Raw genomic sequence first — 16762 nt, forward strand, 5'->3', positions numbered from 1 at the left:
GTTTTCTTTGTAGCATTACTTCTAATGTCAAAAGTTTAACACTATAAATGTCTAACAAGAGGAAAATAATGATGTTATTATAAAACTATGTGGTTGAAAACTATGCAAATGTTAAAATAAAATTTTCAAAAATTATGGCACAGAAGTTCACAATATAAAAAAACATGTATAAAGAATGCAACAGACAGTTTTTCACTAATATTCATTCTAGCCTTTTACCTTAATAATAGAACTCCTGATTTTTAACCGGACACATGGCCACCCAGCTAGAAACCGTTTCTCAGCATCCCTGGATTCTGAGTGTGACCATGTAGCTGATTCTGGACGATGGAATGTGACCAGGAGTGATGCATGCCATTTCCATATTGTCCCCTAAGTATTTTTGGACTAGAGTTCCTTTTGCCTATTCCCTTTCCTAAAGGATCAGTTGCAGATATGACGATGGGAGCTAGAAGATACACCTGAGACCCAGAGCCTGTCTAGGGAGTAACCTGTCTGCTGTGCTGATGAAACTCCTGCCCAGCGTGAATGCCTGACCAAAGCTCAAGTGACTCACGAGCTGCTGTATGTTTGAGGGACACTCATCTGAAGGTCACTGATCAGGTGCACAGGTGGGCAACTTGGAAAAGTCACACACTCAGCCAGAGGCAGAGTCCTGCCAAGCCAAATCTTCATCCTTGCAGCCTGGCACCTTATCTCTTAGATTAATTGTAGTGTTGTGAGGACTGCAAGGGACGTGAGGAGCTAAGGGAAGAAGGACTGTCACGGGGGTGCAGGTGGGTGTATATAAAGTGTGAATCACCTTGGGGTATTCATTTTGGGTCATTTCTCCATTGGCCTATTTCTCCTGACTGTGGGTCCTACTCCCTTTCCGCTATGGGTTGAACTGTGCCCCTACCCCACCACATTCTCCTGCAGAGATCCTAACCCCCAATACCTCAGGATGTGACCTTACATCTTTTTTTTTTTTTGCAGATGTAATCCAGATGTAATCCAGTTAAGATGAGGTCATTAGGGTGGGCTCCACTCCAATATGACCGGTGTCCTAATTAGAAGGCACATAGACACATACAGAGAAAATGGCCATGTGACAATGAAGGCAGGGGTTGAAGTGCTACAGCTGGCAGTCAGGAATCACTCAAGATTGCCAGAAAACCACCAGAAGCGAGCAAGAGTCAAGGAATGATCCCCCTACACAAGACTTCAGAGAGAGCACGGCTCTCCTGACATCCTGATTTCAGACTCTAGACTCCAGAACTATAAGATAATATATTTCTGTGGTTTTAAGTTACCCAGTTTACGGTATTTTGTCATGGCAGCTCTAGGAAGCAAATATACTCTTTTTGGCCAGCCCGACTCTCAGGAATGGTCAAAGCCGGCAGAGCTGTCCAAACAGCAGGGCACCTACAGGATTCTAATCCCTCACACAGAGTTCTGGGAGGGAGCAGCTGGGCAGGCTGGGGCCCTGATTTACAGGGTTTCCTTTAGATTAAAACCAGAATGCACCAGACATGAAAAGGTGCAAGCCTTATTACTTAACACTGACTCCTACCAGCGTTATGAGGGAAAGAAACAGATCAGGGGTATCTGGAAGATCTTCCTGGGAGGCTGAGCCCCAGACCATGAGTCATATTCTCCTAGTTTCCTTTTTTGGTATAATTCTTTTTCTGGGACAAAACTCTGCCCAAATTTTACTCAGACCTCCTAAGAAGGTGAAGGTAACTAGACACATGTGAGTATCATGCACTTTTCTCATTTAAATATCATTACAATAAGGTGGGGATCCTATTGCCAGGGCAACTAGTAACAGAAAATGAGCAGTGTAGTTTTGATAGAGACTCTTACTCCACTTGGACTGATTCCTACTGTGTCCCTGGCTACCCTCTCATTTGCTATTAAAAGGATATAACCGTTTTTGGGTATTTTTTTTTGAATTTTATTTATTTATATTATTTTTCTCACCTTGTTTTGCTTTCCTCTTTGCCAAAGTTCTCATTCCTTACCCTCAAGTTCAAGCTGACCTGCAGACTTGCTACTGACGTTGCTAATTTAGCTCCTTCCATTCTTCCCACAGAACTTGATGATGTTTCCCCTTCTCCTGTTCAGGAGCCTCTCCCTCTGATCAACACTTCACTCACCAGTTTCCATGACTGTGTCCCCAGGGCCTGACATGTAGTCATATGACCTACATAACCTATCCTGAGTATAAAGCCCAGCAGGGCTGTGGACCAGCTCCCATGACCATGTGATAAATTCTTCAATAATTCCAGGCAGCAGGTTCCTCATCTGTAAAATGAGATGTTCTACTTTATGAGAATTAAATAGGATAATGTATGTGAAGTCTGATGCCTATAGGCTTTGCATTAGTTATCTAATGCTGCGTAACTTAGTGGCTTAGAGCAGCAATAATTATGTACTAACCTTTACGGTTTCTGTGACTTCAGAATTCAGGAGCAGCTTGGCTGGGCTGTTCTGGCGTGGGGTTTCTCATGAGGCTGCAATAAGATGTTGGCTGGACCTCTGAAGGTTTGGCCGTGGCTGGAGAATTCACCTTGGAGGTGGCCATCACAGGGGTCTGCTTACCCAGCTGCTGGCTGTTGATGGGACGCCTCAGTCCCTCTCCAGGAGGGCCTCTGCTCAGGGCTGCTCGAAAAGCCTCATGGCATGTGGCTGTCTTCCCCTGGTTAGAACAGTAGGGGTGCAGACCGGGGGGAGGGCACAGAGTGTATATATATATATTTTTTTATTTTTTTGCGGTACGCGGGCCTCTCACTGTCGTGGCCTCTCCCGTTGCGGAGCACAGGCTCTGGACGCGCAGGCTCAGCGGCCATGGCTCACGGGCCCAGCCGCCCCGCGGCATGTGGGATCTTCCCGGACCGGGGCACAAACCCGTGTCCCCTGCATCGGCAGGCGGACTCTCAACCACTGCGCCACCAGGAAAGCACGAATGTCAACTTTTATCGTAATTTTAATTACATATATATTTTTCTTTTAACTAAAAATATTTTTATTTATACAAACGATGATAACGTGCTACTTGCTCATCCTTGCAAGTAGATCTCCACCCCTGCTCGCCAGAATCTCAAGTTTATAGAAAGGCTTTAATGGGGTCCAGTCACCTACACCATCCAAAGGGTCTCAGTGGCACCCCACTCTCTCAAAGCTGCGTCCTTGAAAACGGCTCCCACTGTGGGAAGGAACTGTGGGCGGGCACTCCAAAGCCAGGGGAGGGCGAGGAGCCTCACTTCCTGGTCCACCTCCGGGTCAACCTGAGGTCATGACCTCTGGATGATCCCGCCTCAAGGTACCGCGAGAAGCTGACGGTCTGCGGGATCGACTCCATTTTCCCAGGGCTTTGCTCTGTCTTCCGGCCTCCGGCCGTTGGCCGTTCCCGCGGCGACGTCGACTTAGACAGCAACCCCTGTCTAAGTTGCACGTCTAAAATGCACGTTTCTGTCAGATTCTCCGCTCGAGCCCTCAAGGACCTACCAGACTGTGGGCTGGACCACGACCCCCAGACCGCGTCCTAAGAACCTTCTCGCCCGAATGATTAGCTGCTTCTTCCCAAGCGTCTGCTCACACCTTGAAACAGCCGCTGCGGAAGGCGCCTCCCCTAAGATCCCTGGGACAGGTAGGCCCTGCATGTGCTTCCCGCGCTTCTCCTCGCGGCCAGGCCCTGTCGTCCTCACCCACGTGGCACATAAGATGTATATTATGTACAGTGTGTGTGCATATATATGTGTGTGTATATGTATATATGCATATATATGTTTACACAGATGTGGAAAACAGTGTTATTTCTAGGATTTACCATGACTCCTCACGTTTGTGTTCTCCCAAAATACATATGTTGAGGTCCTAACTACACCTAATATATATACATATTATGCATGTATATGTGTATATGTATATATATGTTTATGTATCTGAGGTAAAAAAAAGGGTTATTTCTAGAATTTACCATAACTACTGTTGCTGGTGGCCCCCCAAATTCATATGTTGAACTCCTAACTGCACATAATATATGTATTATGTGTCTGTGTGCATATATATGTTTATATATCTGAGATAAAACACATTATCTCTAGAATTTACCATAACTGCTGAAGTTTATGTTTCCCCCAAATTCATGTTGAAATCCTACCCGTGGAGATGATGGTATTAGGAGCTGGGCCTTTGGGAAGTGATTAGGTCATGATGGCAGGGCCCTCACGAATGGATTAGTGGCCTTAGAAGGAGACTCCAGAGAGCTCCCTCAGCCCTTCCGCCAGGTGAAAACACAGTGAGGTGTCCTGCCTGCACCAGGAGGCAGGCTCTCAGCAGACACTGAATCTACTGGAGCCTTGATCTCGGACTTCCCAGCCTCTAGAGCTGTGAGAAATACATTTCTGTTGTTTAGAAGCCACCCAGTCTGTGGTGTTCTGTGATAGCAGCCTGAACTGGCTAAAACAGGTGGGGGAGAGTAGTCAAGCTATCATAAAATGTGGTGACTGAAAAGATCAGTCTCTTTCTTTCTGCAACATTCTCCTCAGGCGCTTTCAGGTAAATGAGCCACTAATTGAAAGCTCAAACTCCCTTCAGGTCTGATGTATTCCCTCTGAGGAAGTCTCTCCTTTCTTCCTGGAGGACCCACACCCGCTCACTTTGTTTGGTTAGCTCTTCTGGCACCACTCTCTCTGCGTACCTTCATCTTAGTCTTCACTTGGCCCTCATCTTGCTTCTCTGCCTTCTGAATTGAAGTTATCCTTCATTGTCAAGGAATGATGGAAACTCGAAATATGTTTTTCCCTAAAACTAGTGTGATAAGTTGTGTTTAGATTTTCTAGGCTAGTTGACAAAGGCTCATTTTTCCAACAATGTAACTGATAACTGGCAATACAAATTTTGGAAAAGTAATAATGTTACCAAATGAATAGCTAAATAAAACAGAAGAGTATACTTTTCATTGATTGATTTCATTTCTTAAATTACCGTAGAGGAAAATTGACTGTCAGGTATATAGTTCTTTGAATTTTAACATGTATGATTTATGTAACCCCCTCTATAATCAGGATACAGGACAGTTGCAGTGCTCCCCCAAACTACCTTGTGATATTCCTTTAAAATAACAGCCCTGTCCCTAACCCTGACAACCACTGATCTGTTTTATTCTTTATCACTGTAATTCCGTCACTTCAAGACGGTTACATAAATGGAATCTTTGGGGACTGGTTTTTTCCACCCAGCATAATTCTGTTGAGATCTATCCATATTGTTGCCTGTATCAATAGTTTGTTTCTTTTTAATGTTATGTAGTATTTCATCGTGTGAATATACTAAAGTTTGTTTATCCAGTTTACGGTTGAAGAACATTTGGGTTTCCAGTTTTTGGTAATTGAGAATAAACATTCATATACAGATTTTTCTGTGAATACAAGATTTTATTTCTCAAGGGGAAATGTCCAGGAGTAGAACTACTGAGTCATACAATATATATATGCTTAATTTTATAAGAAACTGCCAAACTGTCTTCCGGTGTGGCTGTGCCATTTTCCATTCCTACCAGCAATGTTCAAGAGTTTCAGTTGCTCCACATACTCACAAGTGCTTATTATTAAAATTAAAAAAAAATTATTTTAGCCATTCTAATAGGTATGTAGTGTGGCATCTTATACTTTAAATTTGCATTTCTCTACTGCCTCATTATGTTGAACATCTTCTCATATGCATATTTGCCACAACTGTATCTTCTTTAAGGAAGTATCTGTTCTTTTGTCTATTTTTTTAAAAAATGGGGTTTTTAAAATTAACATTGAGTTTAGAGAGTTCTTTATATCTATATCTACATAGCTCTTGTCAGATATCTAATTTGAAAATACTTTTTTCTAGTTTGTAACTTGTTTCTTCAATCATTTAATAATGTCTTTTGCGGAGCAAAGTTTTTAATTTTAATGAAGTTCACCTTATAATTTTTTTATGAGTCATGCTTTTGGTATCATTTCCAAGAACTCCAGTTCTTCTATCTTCTGTGGTTTCTGTTAAGAAATCTGTCATTTGAAATTTCTCCTATAGGTAAGGCATCATTTCTCTGTGGCTGCATTAAAGATATTTTTCTTTATTAGTTTGCAAAAGTTTAATTATGATGTGCCTGTGTATGGATTTCTTTGAGTTTCTCCTATAAGAGTTTTGCTTAGCTTATTGAATCTGTAGGTTTAAGTCGTTATTATTAAGTCTTTAGCCATTATTTCCTCAATTTTTTTTTTTTTTTTTTTTTAAGCACCATCTTGCTTCTCTTCTTTTTTGGGACTCAAGTGACCTTAATTTTAGGACTTTTTTTTTTTTTTTTCTCACAGGTCCCTGTGACTGTTAATTTTTGTTCAGTCTCTTTTCCTTTTATTGTTTAGATTGGATGAGTTTTATTGATCTATTTTTAGATTCACTGTTTTCCCTGTCATCTCAGAGTCCATTTAGTGAGTTTATTTATATATATATATATATTTTTGGTTATTGTACTTTATATTTCTAAAATTTCCACTCAATTTTTTTATTTCTTTGCTGAGATTTTCTACTTTTCCAGTTGTTTCAAGAATACTTGCTATTGCTTATTGTGGCATTTTAAAAACAGCTGTTTTAAAGTCTTTGCCAGAAAATTATAATATCAGTGTGTATTACTTTGCTTAGTTTGCCCTAACAAAATACCGTAGACTGGGTGGTTTAAACAACAGAAATTTATTTTCTCACAGTTCTGGAGGCTGGAAGTCCAAGATTAAGGTGCTAGCAGGTTTGATGTCTCCCAAGGCCCCTCTCCTTGGCTTGCAGACAGACAGCTGTTTTCCTACTGTGTCTCATGTGGTCTTTCTCTGTACAGAGGCATCCATGGTGTCTCTCTGTATGTCTAAGTTTCCTCTTCTTATAAGGACAGCGATTAGATTGAACTAGAGCCAACCCTAATGGCCTTATTTTAACTTATTCTCCTTTTTAAAGGCTCTGTCTCCAAATATAGTCACATCCTGAGGTACTGGTGGTTAGGGCTTCAACTATGAATTTTGCGGGAACACAATTGAGATCATAACCCTGTGTCATCTTGAGGTTGCTGTCTGTTGATTGTCATTGAGGATTTCCTGGTTCTTCATATGCTGAGTAATCTTGAATTGTATCCTGCACATTTCATATGTTACATTGGGAGACCCTTGACCTCATTTAAATCCTATTTGAAAACATAGATATTCTTGTTTTACTAGGCAATTGACCTGGTTAGGTTCAGGCTCTAAGTTCCAATCTGCCTTCTGCGGGCTATAGTTCCAACGTCAGTTCAGATTTTAAAGACTTTGCAGTTCCAATTAGATCTGTCACATGTGTGCCACCCAGGGGTCAGCCTGTGATGTACGCAGTTGCCTTTCTGGATGTTTGGTTCTTAAATTCTTTGAAATGCTGATTAAGATCACATCCAGGCATGGACAGTTAGGGGTGACATCTAGGAGTTCATGAGTAACTTTATGGAGTCACTTTCTTGGTCTCCTTCCTTTGCAATCTACAGCTACTTGTTCCCTGGGTGTCCCCCTTTTGCTTCGTTAGCTAGAAAGCTGAGGCTTTCATTAATCCTGCCCTGCTGCACATATTTGTGACTATGTACATACACATCCAGGGCCAACTGCTTGGAGGACAGAGAGAGAGTAACAATCAAGCGGGAGTCACCCCACCTTCTTGGAATTACAGCTCCACTGATTAGAGGAGAAGGACCCCCAACACTCTACCCACGCAGTGGTCTCCCAAAGGTGCTGCTGCTACCACAACCATTGCATTGCTTGGGGTCTGAAGTGTGAGAAGACAGAAAAGAAAAAAAAAAGATGAGGAAAATTTACACACTCTCTTATTTCAGTGTTAGAGTTCTCTTTTCACTGCTTGAGGCAGATCTAAGGGCTTCTTCTGGAGCTCTCTGTTTGTGCTGATACTAATTTCTGGGTTTCAGGCTGCACTGTGTTCAGGCTGGGAGATACCAGAGGAAAAAAGAATGAAAAAATTGCCACTTGGTAATTTTTGGTTTGGTGGTACTTCAGATGGTGGTCTGCTTTTCCAATCTTCCCATTACTGTTTACATCTCAGGGTTCTCAAGTAGCTGTTTCACACATTTTGTCCAGGTTTTACAGCTGCATTTAGTGGGAGAGGCAGAGTGGATTGTGCTTACTCCATCTTACCAGGAACCGGAAACTCCTGAAACAGAATGATATCAAAATTGAATAGGAAAAAGATGGAAACATGTTTTTTGAATGCTAATGTTTAAGGCAAACAGATACAATTAGGAGAAGATGAAGATGTGGGTAGAAGTTTAAGTGAAAAATATTAATTCTGAAAGAGCCATCTAAGAATCTATAAAAGCTTTTGAAATTGAGAATACTGGTACTTGTTGTTTAATTTTAGATGAAAATGGATAGTTTCTATCTCTGGCATATGACTAGTAACTATGTTTATGCTTATAAGGAATGATTAATGTTTCAATTCACAGAAAAAAAAGAAGAGTGGGGAAGAGGAACATTCATGGGGGAATATGTGAAACAAGAGAGAAATGGAGTTTAAAAGTGTGTGTATGTATTAATATGTTTGAGTTTGATAATAAGGATAGTGAAGGACAGAAAGAGGAAAGCTGTTAGTGCTTGCGTCTCCTTAATGGGAAGAATAGAGAGGTCTGAGAAAAAACATGAATCATATTATTCTTTTGTAACCACGTGGTGGCACTGTTGTCATGAGACAGCTTAGTGCTGTCATTTGCAAAATAGGGTGTGTACGTTCTAGGGATGTGCAAGACTATCCCTTGAGGTGGCTGAAGAAAATATTAGAACTTCAATCTCTATTTAGATTTTATTTTGAGAAAATGGAAATGAACTAAGCTTTACTAGTATTTAATATGATTGATACTGACTCCATCACTTAATCAGTAAGGCAGATAATTCTGTGTCACATGGTCTGCAAGAGGAATGAGAGCTCTATAACTCAGAGTTGGTGGTGGCTACGTCATCTGAACATACAGTGACATATTACAGCTTATATATTCTTGGTGAAATGGATTTACGCACTACATTACTGATTATGGTAAATTAACACTCTTAAAGTGTACAAGTGACTTAAAATATTTCCTGCAAAGAAACTGCTGGTCAAAATGATCCTAATAATTCAAGCCAACAATAACAACAAAAAAATGGAAGGGCAGCATGCCCCCTCCTGGTTTGGATTCTTTTTCAGGTATGTCATGAGCTAAAAACAATGGCTATTGGTGATATGTTATCTAGCAGCATTTTTTTTTTTGACAAAATATACCCACTTAACCAGTGTTTTTGAAGTGAAAGTGATGTTTTTGACCATAAATGAGAAAATAACGGCTTTTTGAAGAAAGCTCATGCTTTGGAGAAATAATTTGGAAAACATGTTTAAAAATATTTTCATCACTATGTGATTTTTGTTCCTGAGATTGACTGATTTATTTTACCTATAAAACTCTTATATTTCAATGTTAATAAGGCTGTGAAACTGAACTTTCTAATCTGTTTAAAAATCTTCCAAATGAAGACTTTAGGTAGGTTTTAAGACCATTTGTGAAAAATACAAATATTAAATACCTTCCATTAATTTTGTAAAAAAAAAAGTAACATGATAGAAGATGGAAATTTATTGATCAGATATCAACACTTATATATGAGTATACTTTTTCCACAAGGACCTGTGTTTCTTTGTGAAGTATATTTTTCAACTAGGCAGTTATTAAAATCAAAAACCAAAATAAATTTAGAAACAGTCCATCAAATCACTGTATCACAAAATGTTATATCCGGACTTTCAAAAACAATGGAACATGTTGAATCATATTTCTCTTGCTAAAATTAGTGATATTAGTAATATTTTTAAGTAGGGCAAAAAAGTTTATGTCATTAATAAGTAAACTAAAATAAAATTTAACTCATATTTCTTATTTTCTTTAAAGTTTATTTTTGTGCATCTTCTTATAGATACAACCCTAATTATATTTAGCACTTCATACATTTTATTGTTTACCAGGTACTGTTACAAATGCTCTGCATATATTAATTATTTTAACTCTCACAACACCTAATATATATACTAGTGTTCCCATTTAAAGAATCAGGAAGCTGAAGCAAAGGTAGGTTAAGAAACTGGCATAGGAACATTAGCTGATATGTGACAAAATCAAGATTTATTAGTACAGTAATGCATATATTTAATTTATACATAAATTACATTTTTAAACCAATAAACAGACGAATAGAAGTATAGGATTAAAATTTAGAGACAATTTGTCTAATGCTAATAGGCATGGTGGTGACATAAGAATGTGCTCACCCATGTCCCCTGCATTGGCAGGTGGATTCTTAACCACTGCACCACCAGGGAAGCCCCCAAGAAGCCAGTCTTGGGCGCTTCAACGTGGAGTGAAAATTTAAAGATTCTTTTGGCAAGCAGTCTGAACTCAAGGTCCTTTTAGATTTTTATCATTGTTTCCCCTGAACTCTTTTTGATATTTTTTAAAAAATTGTGGTAAAATGCACATAACAGGGGTTTCCCTGGTGGCGCAGTGGTTGAGAATCCGCCTGCCAATGCAGGGGACATGGGTTCGAGCCGTGGTCTGGGAAGATCCCACATGCCACAGAGCAGCTAAGCCCGTGCGCCACAACTACTGAGCCCATGTGCCGCAAATGTGGAAGCCCACGTGCCTACAGCCTGTGCTCCACAACGAGAGAAGCCACTGCAATGAGAAGCCTGTGCACTGCAACGAAGAGTAGCCCCCGCTCTCCGCAACTAGAGAAAGCCCGCGCGCAGCAATGAACACCCAACACAGCCAAAACTAAATAAATTTATAAAAAATTAAAAATAAAAGAAATACTTAAAAAAATGCACATAACATAAAATTTGCCATCTAAACCATTTTCAAGTGTATAGCTCAATAGTGTTAAGTATATTCACATTGTTGTGCAAGCAATCTCCAGAAATTTTTAATCTTGTGGAACTGAAACTACATAGCCATTAAACAACAACTCTCCATGTCTCCTTCCCCCTAGCTCCTAGAAACCACCATTGTATTTTTTTTTTTTTTCTTTTTGGCTGTACCTCAGGGCATGTGGTATCTTCCCCGACCAGGCATCGAACCCGCACCCCTGCAGTGGAAGTGCAGAGTCTTAACTGCTGGACTGATAGAGAAGTCCCCATTGTATTTTCTGTTCCTGTGACTTTGACTACCTAGATACTTCTTATAAGTGTAATCAATCACACAGTATTTGTCTTTTTGTAATTGGCTTATTTTACTTAGCATAATGTCTTTTAGGTTTAAACAGATTATATAGCACGTGTCAGAATTTTCTTTTTTATGGCTGAATAATATTCTGTTGTATGTGTACATCACATTTTGTTTATCCATTCATCTGTCAGTGGACACTAGGTTGTTTCCACCCTTGGGCTATTGTGAATAGTACTGCTAGGACAATGAGTGTACAAATATCTCTTCAAGACCATGCTTTCTTTTGAGTGTATCCCCAAATGTAGACTTGGTGGATCATATGGAAATTCTACTTTTAATTTTTTGAGGAACCGCCGTACTCTTTTCCACAGTGACTGCACTATTTTACATTCTCACTAATAGTGCACAAGGGTTCTGATTTCTTTACATCCTTGTCAACAGTTGTTCCTTCTTTTTTTTTCCTTTTTATAGTAGCTACCTTAATGGGTGTGAGGTGGATGTCTCATTGTGGGTTTTTTCTTTTTTCTTCCATGCCACGAGGTGTGTTTTATTTTCATTAATCATACAAATAATTTTCTATCATAGCCCAGGGCAAACTGCGAATTTAGCAGTCCGATTGGAGGGTCCCCTCAGACACCCACGGGCCAGTGGCATTGGCACGGAGTGCCCAGGTTCACAGTGCAGCTTGTTGCTCGTGTCCATCTTGCAGGTGGCTCTTCCTCCACAGCATGACTAAGGTCTCCAAGATGATGGGGGTGGAGAATCCTCCAGGTTCTTAGGAAATTTCACTTCGCTTGCTTCTCCTGCTCAATGGTCTCTTTGGTTGGCAGGGTGTTCTTCTCCTGCGTCTCCATCGTCTTCAGCTTGGCCTTATCGAAGCCGGCAATTTCCGCCATGTCGGGCTTGTCTGCCATTTCTTAAAGCAGTCCAAGAACTGTCACTCCAAACCCGCGGTCCAGGTGCTCCCACTCGTGTCACTGCAGCAGGAGACTCATTGTGGTTTTGATTTGCATTTCCCTAATGACTAGAGATGTTGTATATCTTTTCATGTGCTTATTGGCCATTCATGTGTCTTCTCTGGAGAAATGTCTATTCAGGTTCTTTACTCATTTTTGAATCAGGTTGTTTTTGTTACTGTTGTTGTTCTTAAATCTTAGGAGTTGTCTGTATATTTTGGGTTTTAACTCATTGTCAGATATATGGTTTGCAAATATTTCCTCCCATTCCGTGGGTTGTCTTTTCACTCTGTTGATTGTGTCCTTGATTTAAATTTAAAACACAGACGTTTTAAATTTTGATGTAGTCCAATTTATCTATTTTAACTTTGGTTGGCTGTACCTTTGGTGTCATATCTGATGGGGTTCAGAACATGCTACACTAAAGTATGGCACCTTGGCATATTTAATCTTTTAAGTTGAAGGAGTTTGAGAAAACAGCAGAAGTAGGAAGGTTACTTTGACCCTCCCCTAACCTTTCACCCATGAAGTAGGTCATAAAGTCCTTATGTGGGAAGTGGTCTCCCTGTATGAAGCAAAGGAGCATCCTTATCTCCAAAGACAACGAGATGCCACCAAAAATCCAAATGGGCCTTGCTAAGTTACCCCCAGTTTACTATACGCACCTCATACTCCTTGCCCTATTATATTTCTCCATGACTAGACACTCATCAAACCTAGCATAAAAATACTCAGGTTTAACTGTTTGTTCAGATCTTGATTTCCTTATATTAAATAAATGTGTATGCTTTCTCCTGTTACTCTGTCTTGGTCAGTTTAATTTTCAAACCTAGCCAGGGATCCCAAGAAGGTGGAGGAAAAATTTTTTTCCCCTAAATTTGCTAGAAATCACTGCCAAATGCAATGTCATGAAGCTTTTACTCTGTGTTTTCTTCTAAGGCTTTTATAGTTTTTGCCCTCACATTTAGATCTTTGATCCATTTTGAGTTAATTTTTGTGTATGGTGTAAGGTAAGGGTACAGCTTTGTTCTTTTGCATGTGGATATCCAGTTTTCCCAAAATCGTTTTGAAAATGCTGTCTTTTTTCCCATTGAATGGTCTTGGTTCCCTCATCAGGAATCAAGTGACTGTGATTGTGAGGGTTTATTTCCGGGCTCTCTAATTCTATTCCATTGGTCTAGCTGTCTGTATTTATACAAATACCACATTGTTTTGATTATAGTATCTTTGTGATAAGCTTGAAAGACGTTTAACTTGTTCTTTTTCAAAATTGTTTTGGCTGCTCAAGCTCTCTGTTTTACCATTACAACACAGTTATGAAGAGGGCAAAATGTGCAAAACATATATGAGGATTCATCATTTTTTCCCCAGTAATCTTAATTTTTTGTTATTCAAATAATTTTCTGTGAAGTTTTTGAAGTTGCTATTGTATCATCATCCTTGTAAATTTATCTTCTTCATTTGTTCACTGGAGTAATTCTTCCAGATTCTCTCATATGAGTGGCTTTGCAAGTGTTTTAACTGTGCTTTGACATCATGAAATCCTGCATCTTTTACAAGATGTGCAATTCTATCCTGAAGTAGATTTGCTCTTGTATTTCATGGTGCTAATAGAGGTTTACATATGATAACCAGTGAATGTTGCCTCAATTGTCTCAATGGATTAGGAGATCTTTGTTTTAAGTAGGGAGGGATGTTTAAGTGGAGACTAATTTTTATAAATTGTCAGTTTTGTAGTGAATATTTTTACAGAATTAAACTCTGTGAATTTGGTGATTTTGATGGTAAACACTCAGATAAAGATAAGTTGTCATGGTTGAGGCTATGGGAATGGATATGTTCTTCAGAGTAAAGTGCTTTGGGAGAGCTGGAAAGAAAATCAAAGTACTCATGAGACCACTAACTTTTAGAGGGTTGAGGACAAAAATATTTGAAGTTCCTGGGAATGAGTTTTCAAGGAATTATGATAAGAATTGGACTAATTAAAAAAATCAGGTCTTTAATGCATTTTGAGTTTACTTTTGCTTGTGGTGTTAGGGAGTGTTCTAATTTCATTCTTTTACATGTAGCTGTCCAGTTTTTCCAGCATCACTTGTTAAGAGATTGTCTTTTCTCCACTTTATATCCTTGCCTCCTTTGTCATAGATCAATTGACCATAGGTACATGGGTTTATCCCTGGGCTTTCTATCCTGTTCCATTGAACTATATTTCTGTTTTTCTGCCAGTACCATATTGATTACTGTAGCTTTGTAGTATAGTATGAAGTCAGGGAGTCTGATTCCTCCAGCTCCGTTTTTTTCCCTCAAGACTGCTTTGGCTATTTGGGGTCTTTTGTGTTTCCATACAAATTTTAAACCATAAAAAGGAATGAAATCCAGTCATTTGTAGAGATGTGGATGTACCTAGAGACTGTCATACAGAGTGAAGTAAGTCATAAAGGGAAAAACAAATATCGTATATTAACACATATATGTGGAATCTGGAAAAATGGTACAGAAGAACCGGTTTGCAAGGCAGAAATAGAGACACAGATGTAGAGAACAAATGTGTGGACACCAAGGGGGGAAAGCAAGAGGGGGTGGTGGTGGTGGGATGAATTGGGAGATGGGGATTGACATATATACACCAATATGTATAAAATGGATAACTAATAAGAACCTACTGTATAAAAAAAATAAAATAAAAAAAATGCAAAAAAAAGAAATAAAAATACAAAATAAATAAATAAATAAACCAAAATAAATAAATAATGAAGAGAATTTCAGATTAGTTTCTCAGGAAGACTGATTGCTGAGGAAAGAGAAATACGGGATGTGGAGTTCTCCTGTAAGAAAGAAAGGAGAATACAGTTGATAGATGCAAAAGGACTTTGGGTTTCAATTTCTTTTAAAATAAAGCGGGAGGTAAGAGATGTGTCTCCCATTGAGCTCCCATTGTCACACACTTTCATATTTTTATGCACAGACTTTTGCAGAGGCACAATTAGAGACCATACAAAGCTTTACATTTTTGAATGTATACTTAACATGGTTCCATCTCCATTTTCTCTGTCCTGTAAATTACTCCTGCAGGGCATTTGTCACAGCTGGCATCCACCCAACTTGATGTTAGTTAATAACAGCTGAGAGTATTTCCCCTCAGAACTATTTGCAATTTAATGAGGGATTATAGAAATTTAATAGAATGATATACAAAAGAAAAGTTATAAATATATAATGGTGGCATTTCAAACACATTTATAAAGTCATATTGTTTTATTCATTCTCCACTCATTTCCGTTAAGGGTATTTATTGAGTTATGTGCTAGTTACAGTGTTAGACCTAGAACACAAAAATAATCAAGTCCTTAAGAAGTTTGCTATCTAAGTAGTTCTCAACCAGAAGGCAACAATACTATTCTCTTCATGTTTGACCATATCTGGGGGCAGTTTGGGTTGTTCCATTGGCTTGGGGGACATTATTGGTATTTAGTGGGCAGGCACACTCTGGAAAGATTTGCACAAAGAAGAATTATCCAGCTCTAACCAGTGGTGTCTCCACTGATAAACAAATGCTAGAATAAGAATAATACTAGTAGTAATGATTTATTATATACCTGTGCTGTGTTAACCACTTCATCTGTATTGTCTAATTTAATCTCACCTTGACACTTTGGAGTAAATACTATCTCCATTTTCCTGAATAGCTGAAAGGATAAAGAACTTTTTCAAGGCTACACTGCTAAGTAAATGGCAGAACCAGATTTTAAACAGTGTCCTAGATTAGACCCTGGAACCTACAGTCTTAATAACTGGACCATAGAGCTTCTTAAGCTAAAGATAAAACAGAACCTGGAGATCATGCTTGAGCAACCCAGAGGGCACAGACTATGATTTATTCATCTCTCTTCCTTATACCTAGTACAAAGACTGCTGTAATGCTTCTCCTTTATATGTCATTTTATTTAGTTTAATCCTGCTCATTTTTATAGATAAAGAAAACAAGTTCAGGAAGGTTAAACCCTTCTAGTATGTGGCAGAGCTGAGATTAGAATCCAAGGAAAGTAGTCTAGCCACCATGGAACACAGTTATGACAGTTACTCAAAAAATGAAAAATAAAAACTACCATATGATCTGGCAACCCCACTTCTGGGAAATAAGCTAAAGGAAATGAAGTCAGTATCTTGAAGAGCTATCTGTACCCCCATGTTCATTGCAGCATTGTTTGCAATAGCCAAAAAATAGAAGAATCTGTGTCAATTGACAGATGAATGGATAAAGAAAATATGGTGTGTGTGCGCACACACACATATATATATATATGATGGAATATTATTCAGCCATGAGAAAAGGAAATCCTGCCATTTGTGACAACATGGATGAAGCTTGAGGGCACTATGCTAAGTGACATAAGTCAGATAGAGACAGACAGATATTGTGTGATCATGCTTAGAGGTGGAATCTAAAGAAGCCAAATTCATATTGTTGCCTGGGGTGTGGGGGGGATGGGGAGATGTCGGTAAAAGGACATAAACTTAAAAGGTTACTAAGTTCTAGGGGTCTAATGTATAGCATGATGACTATAATTAGCAATACTGTATTGTA

At 39.1% G+C, this 16762-nt stretch overlaps 1 protein-coding gene and 1 long non-coding RNA gene across 3 annotated transcripts in view; one reads left to right on the top strand and one right to left on the bottom strand.

Moving 5' to 3' along the window:
- LOC132508055 (uncharacterized) overlaps positions 1–16762 on the top strand; it is a 101195-nt gene that overhangs the window by 33829 nt on the left and 50604 nt on the right. The window contains exons 6-7 of one of the 2 annotated variants that reach the window (XR_009536405.1): positions 422–611; positions 3461–3631. This is a non-coding gene — a long non-coding RNA (uncharacterized LOC132508055). Of the gene's footprint in view, positions 1–421; positions 612–975; positions 1906–3460; positions 3632–16762 lie in introns of those variants that run through there. The other variant, XR_009536404.1, reaches the window with a different exon arrangement.
- Positions 11851–12138, bottom strand: LOC132508013 (thymosin beta-10-like). Its single transcript, XM_060127785.1, has one exon. It carries the CDS (start codon positions 12133–12135, stop codon positions 12007–12009), a length of 129 nt encoding a protein of 42 aa, XP_059983768.1. The 5' UTR covers positions 12136–12138; the 3' UTR covers positions 11851–12006.

This window comes from Lagenorhynchus albirostris, chromosome 17 (assembly GCF_949774975.1).
Source record: "Lagenorhynchus albirostris chromosome 17, mLagAlb1.1, whole genome shotgun sequence".
Taxonomy (NCBI): Eukaryota; Metazoa; Chordata; class Mammalia; order Artiodactyla; family Delphinidae; genus Lagenorhynchus; species Lagenorhynchus albirostris.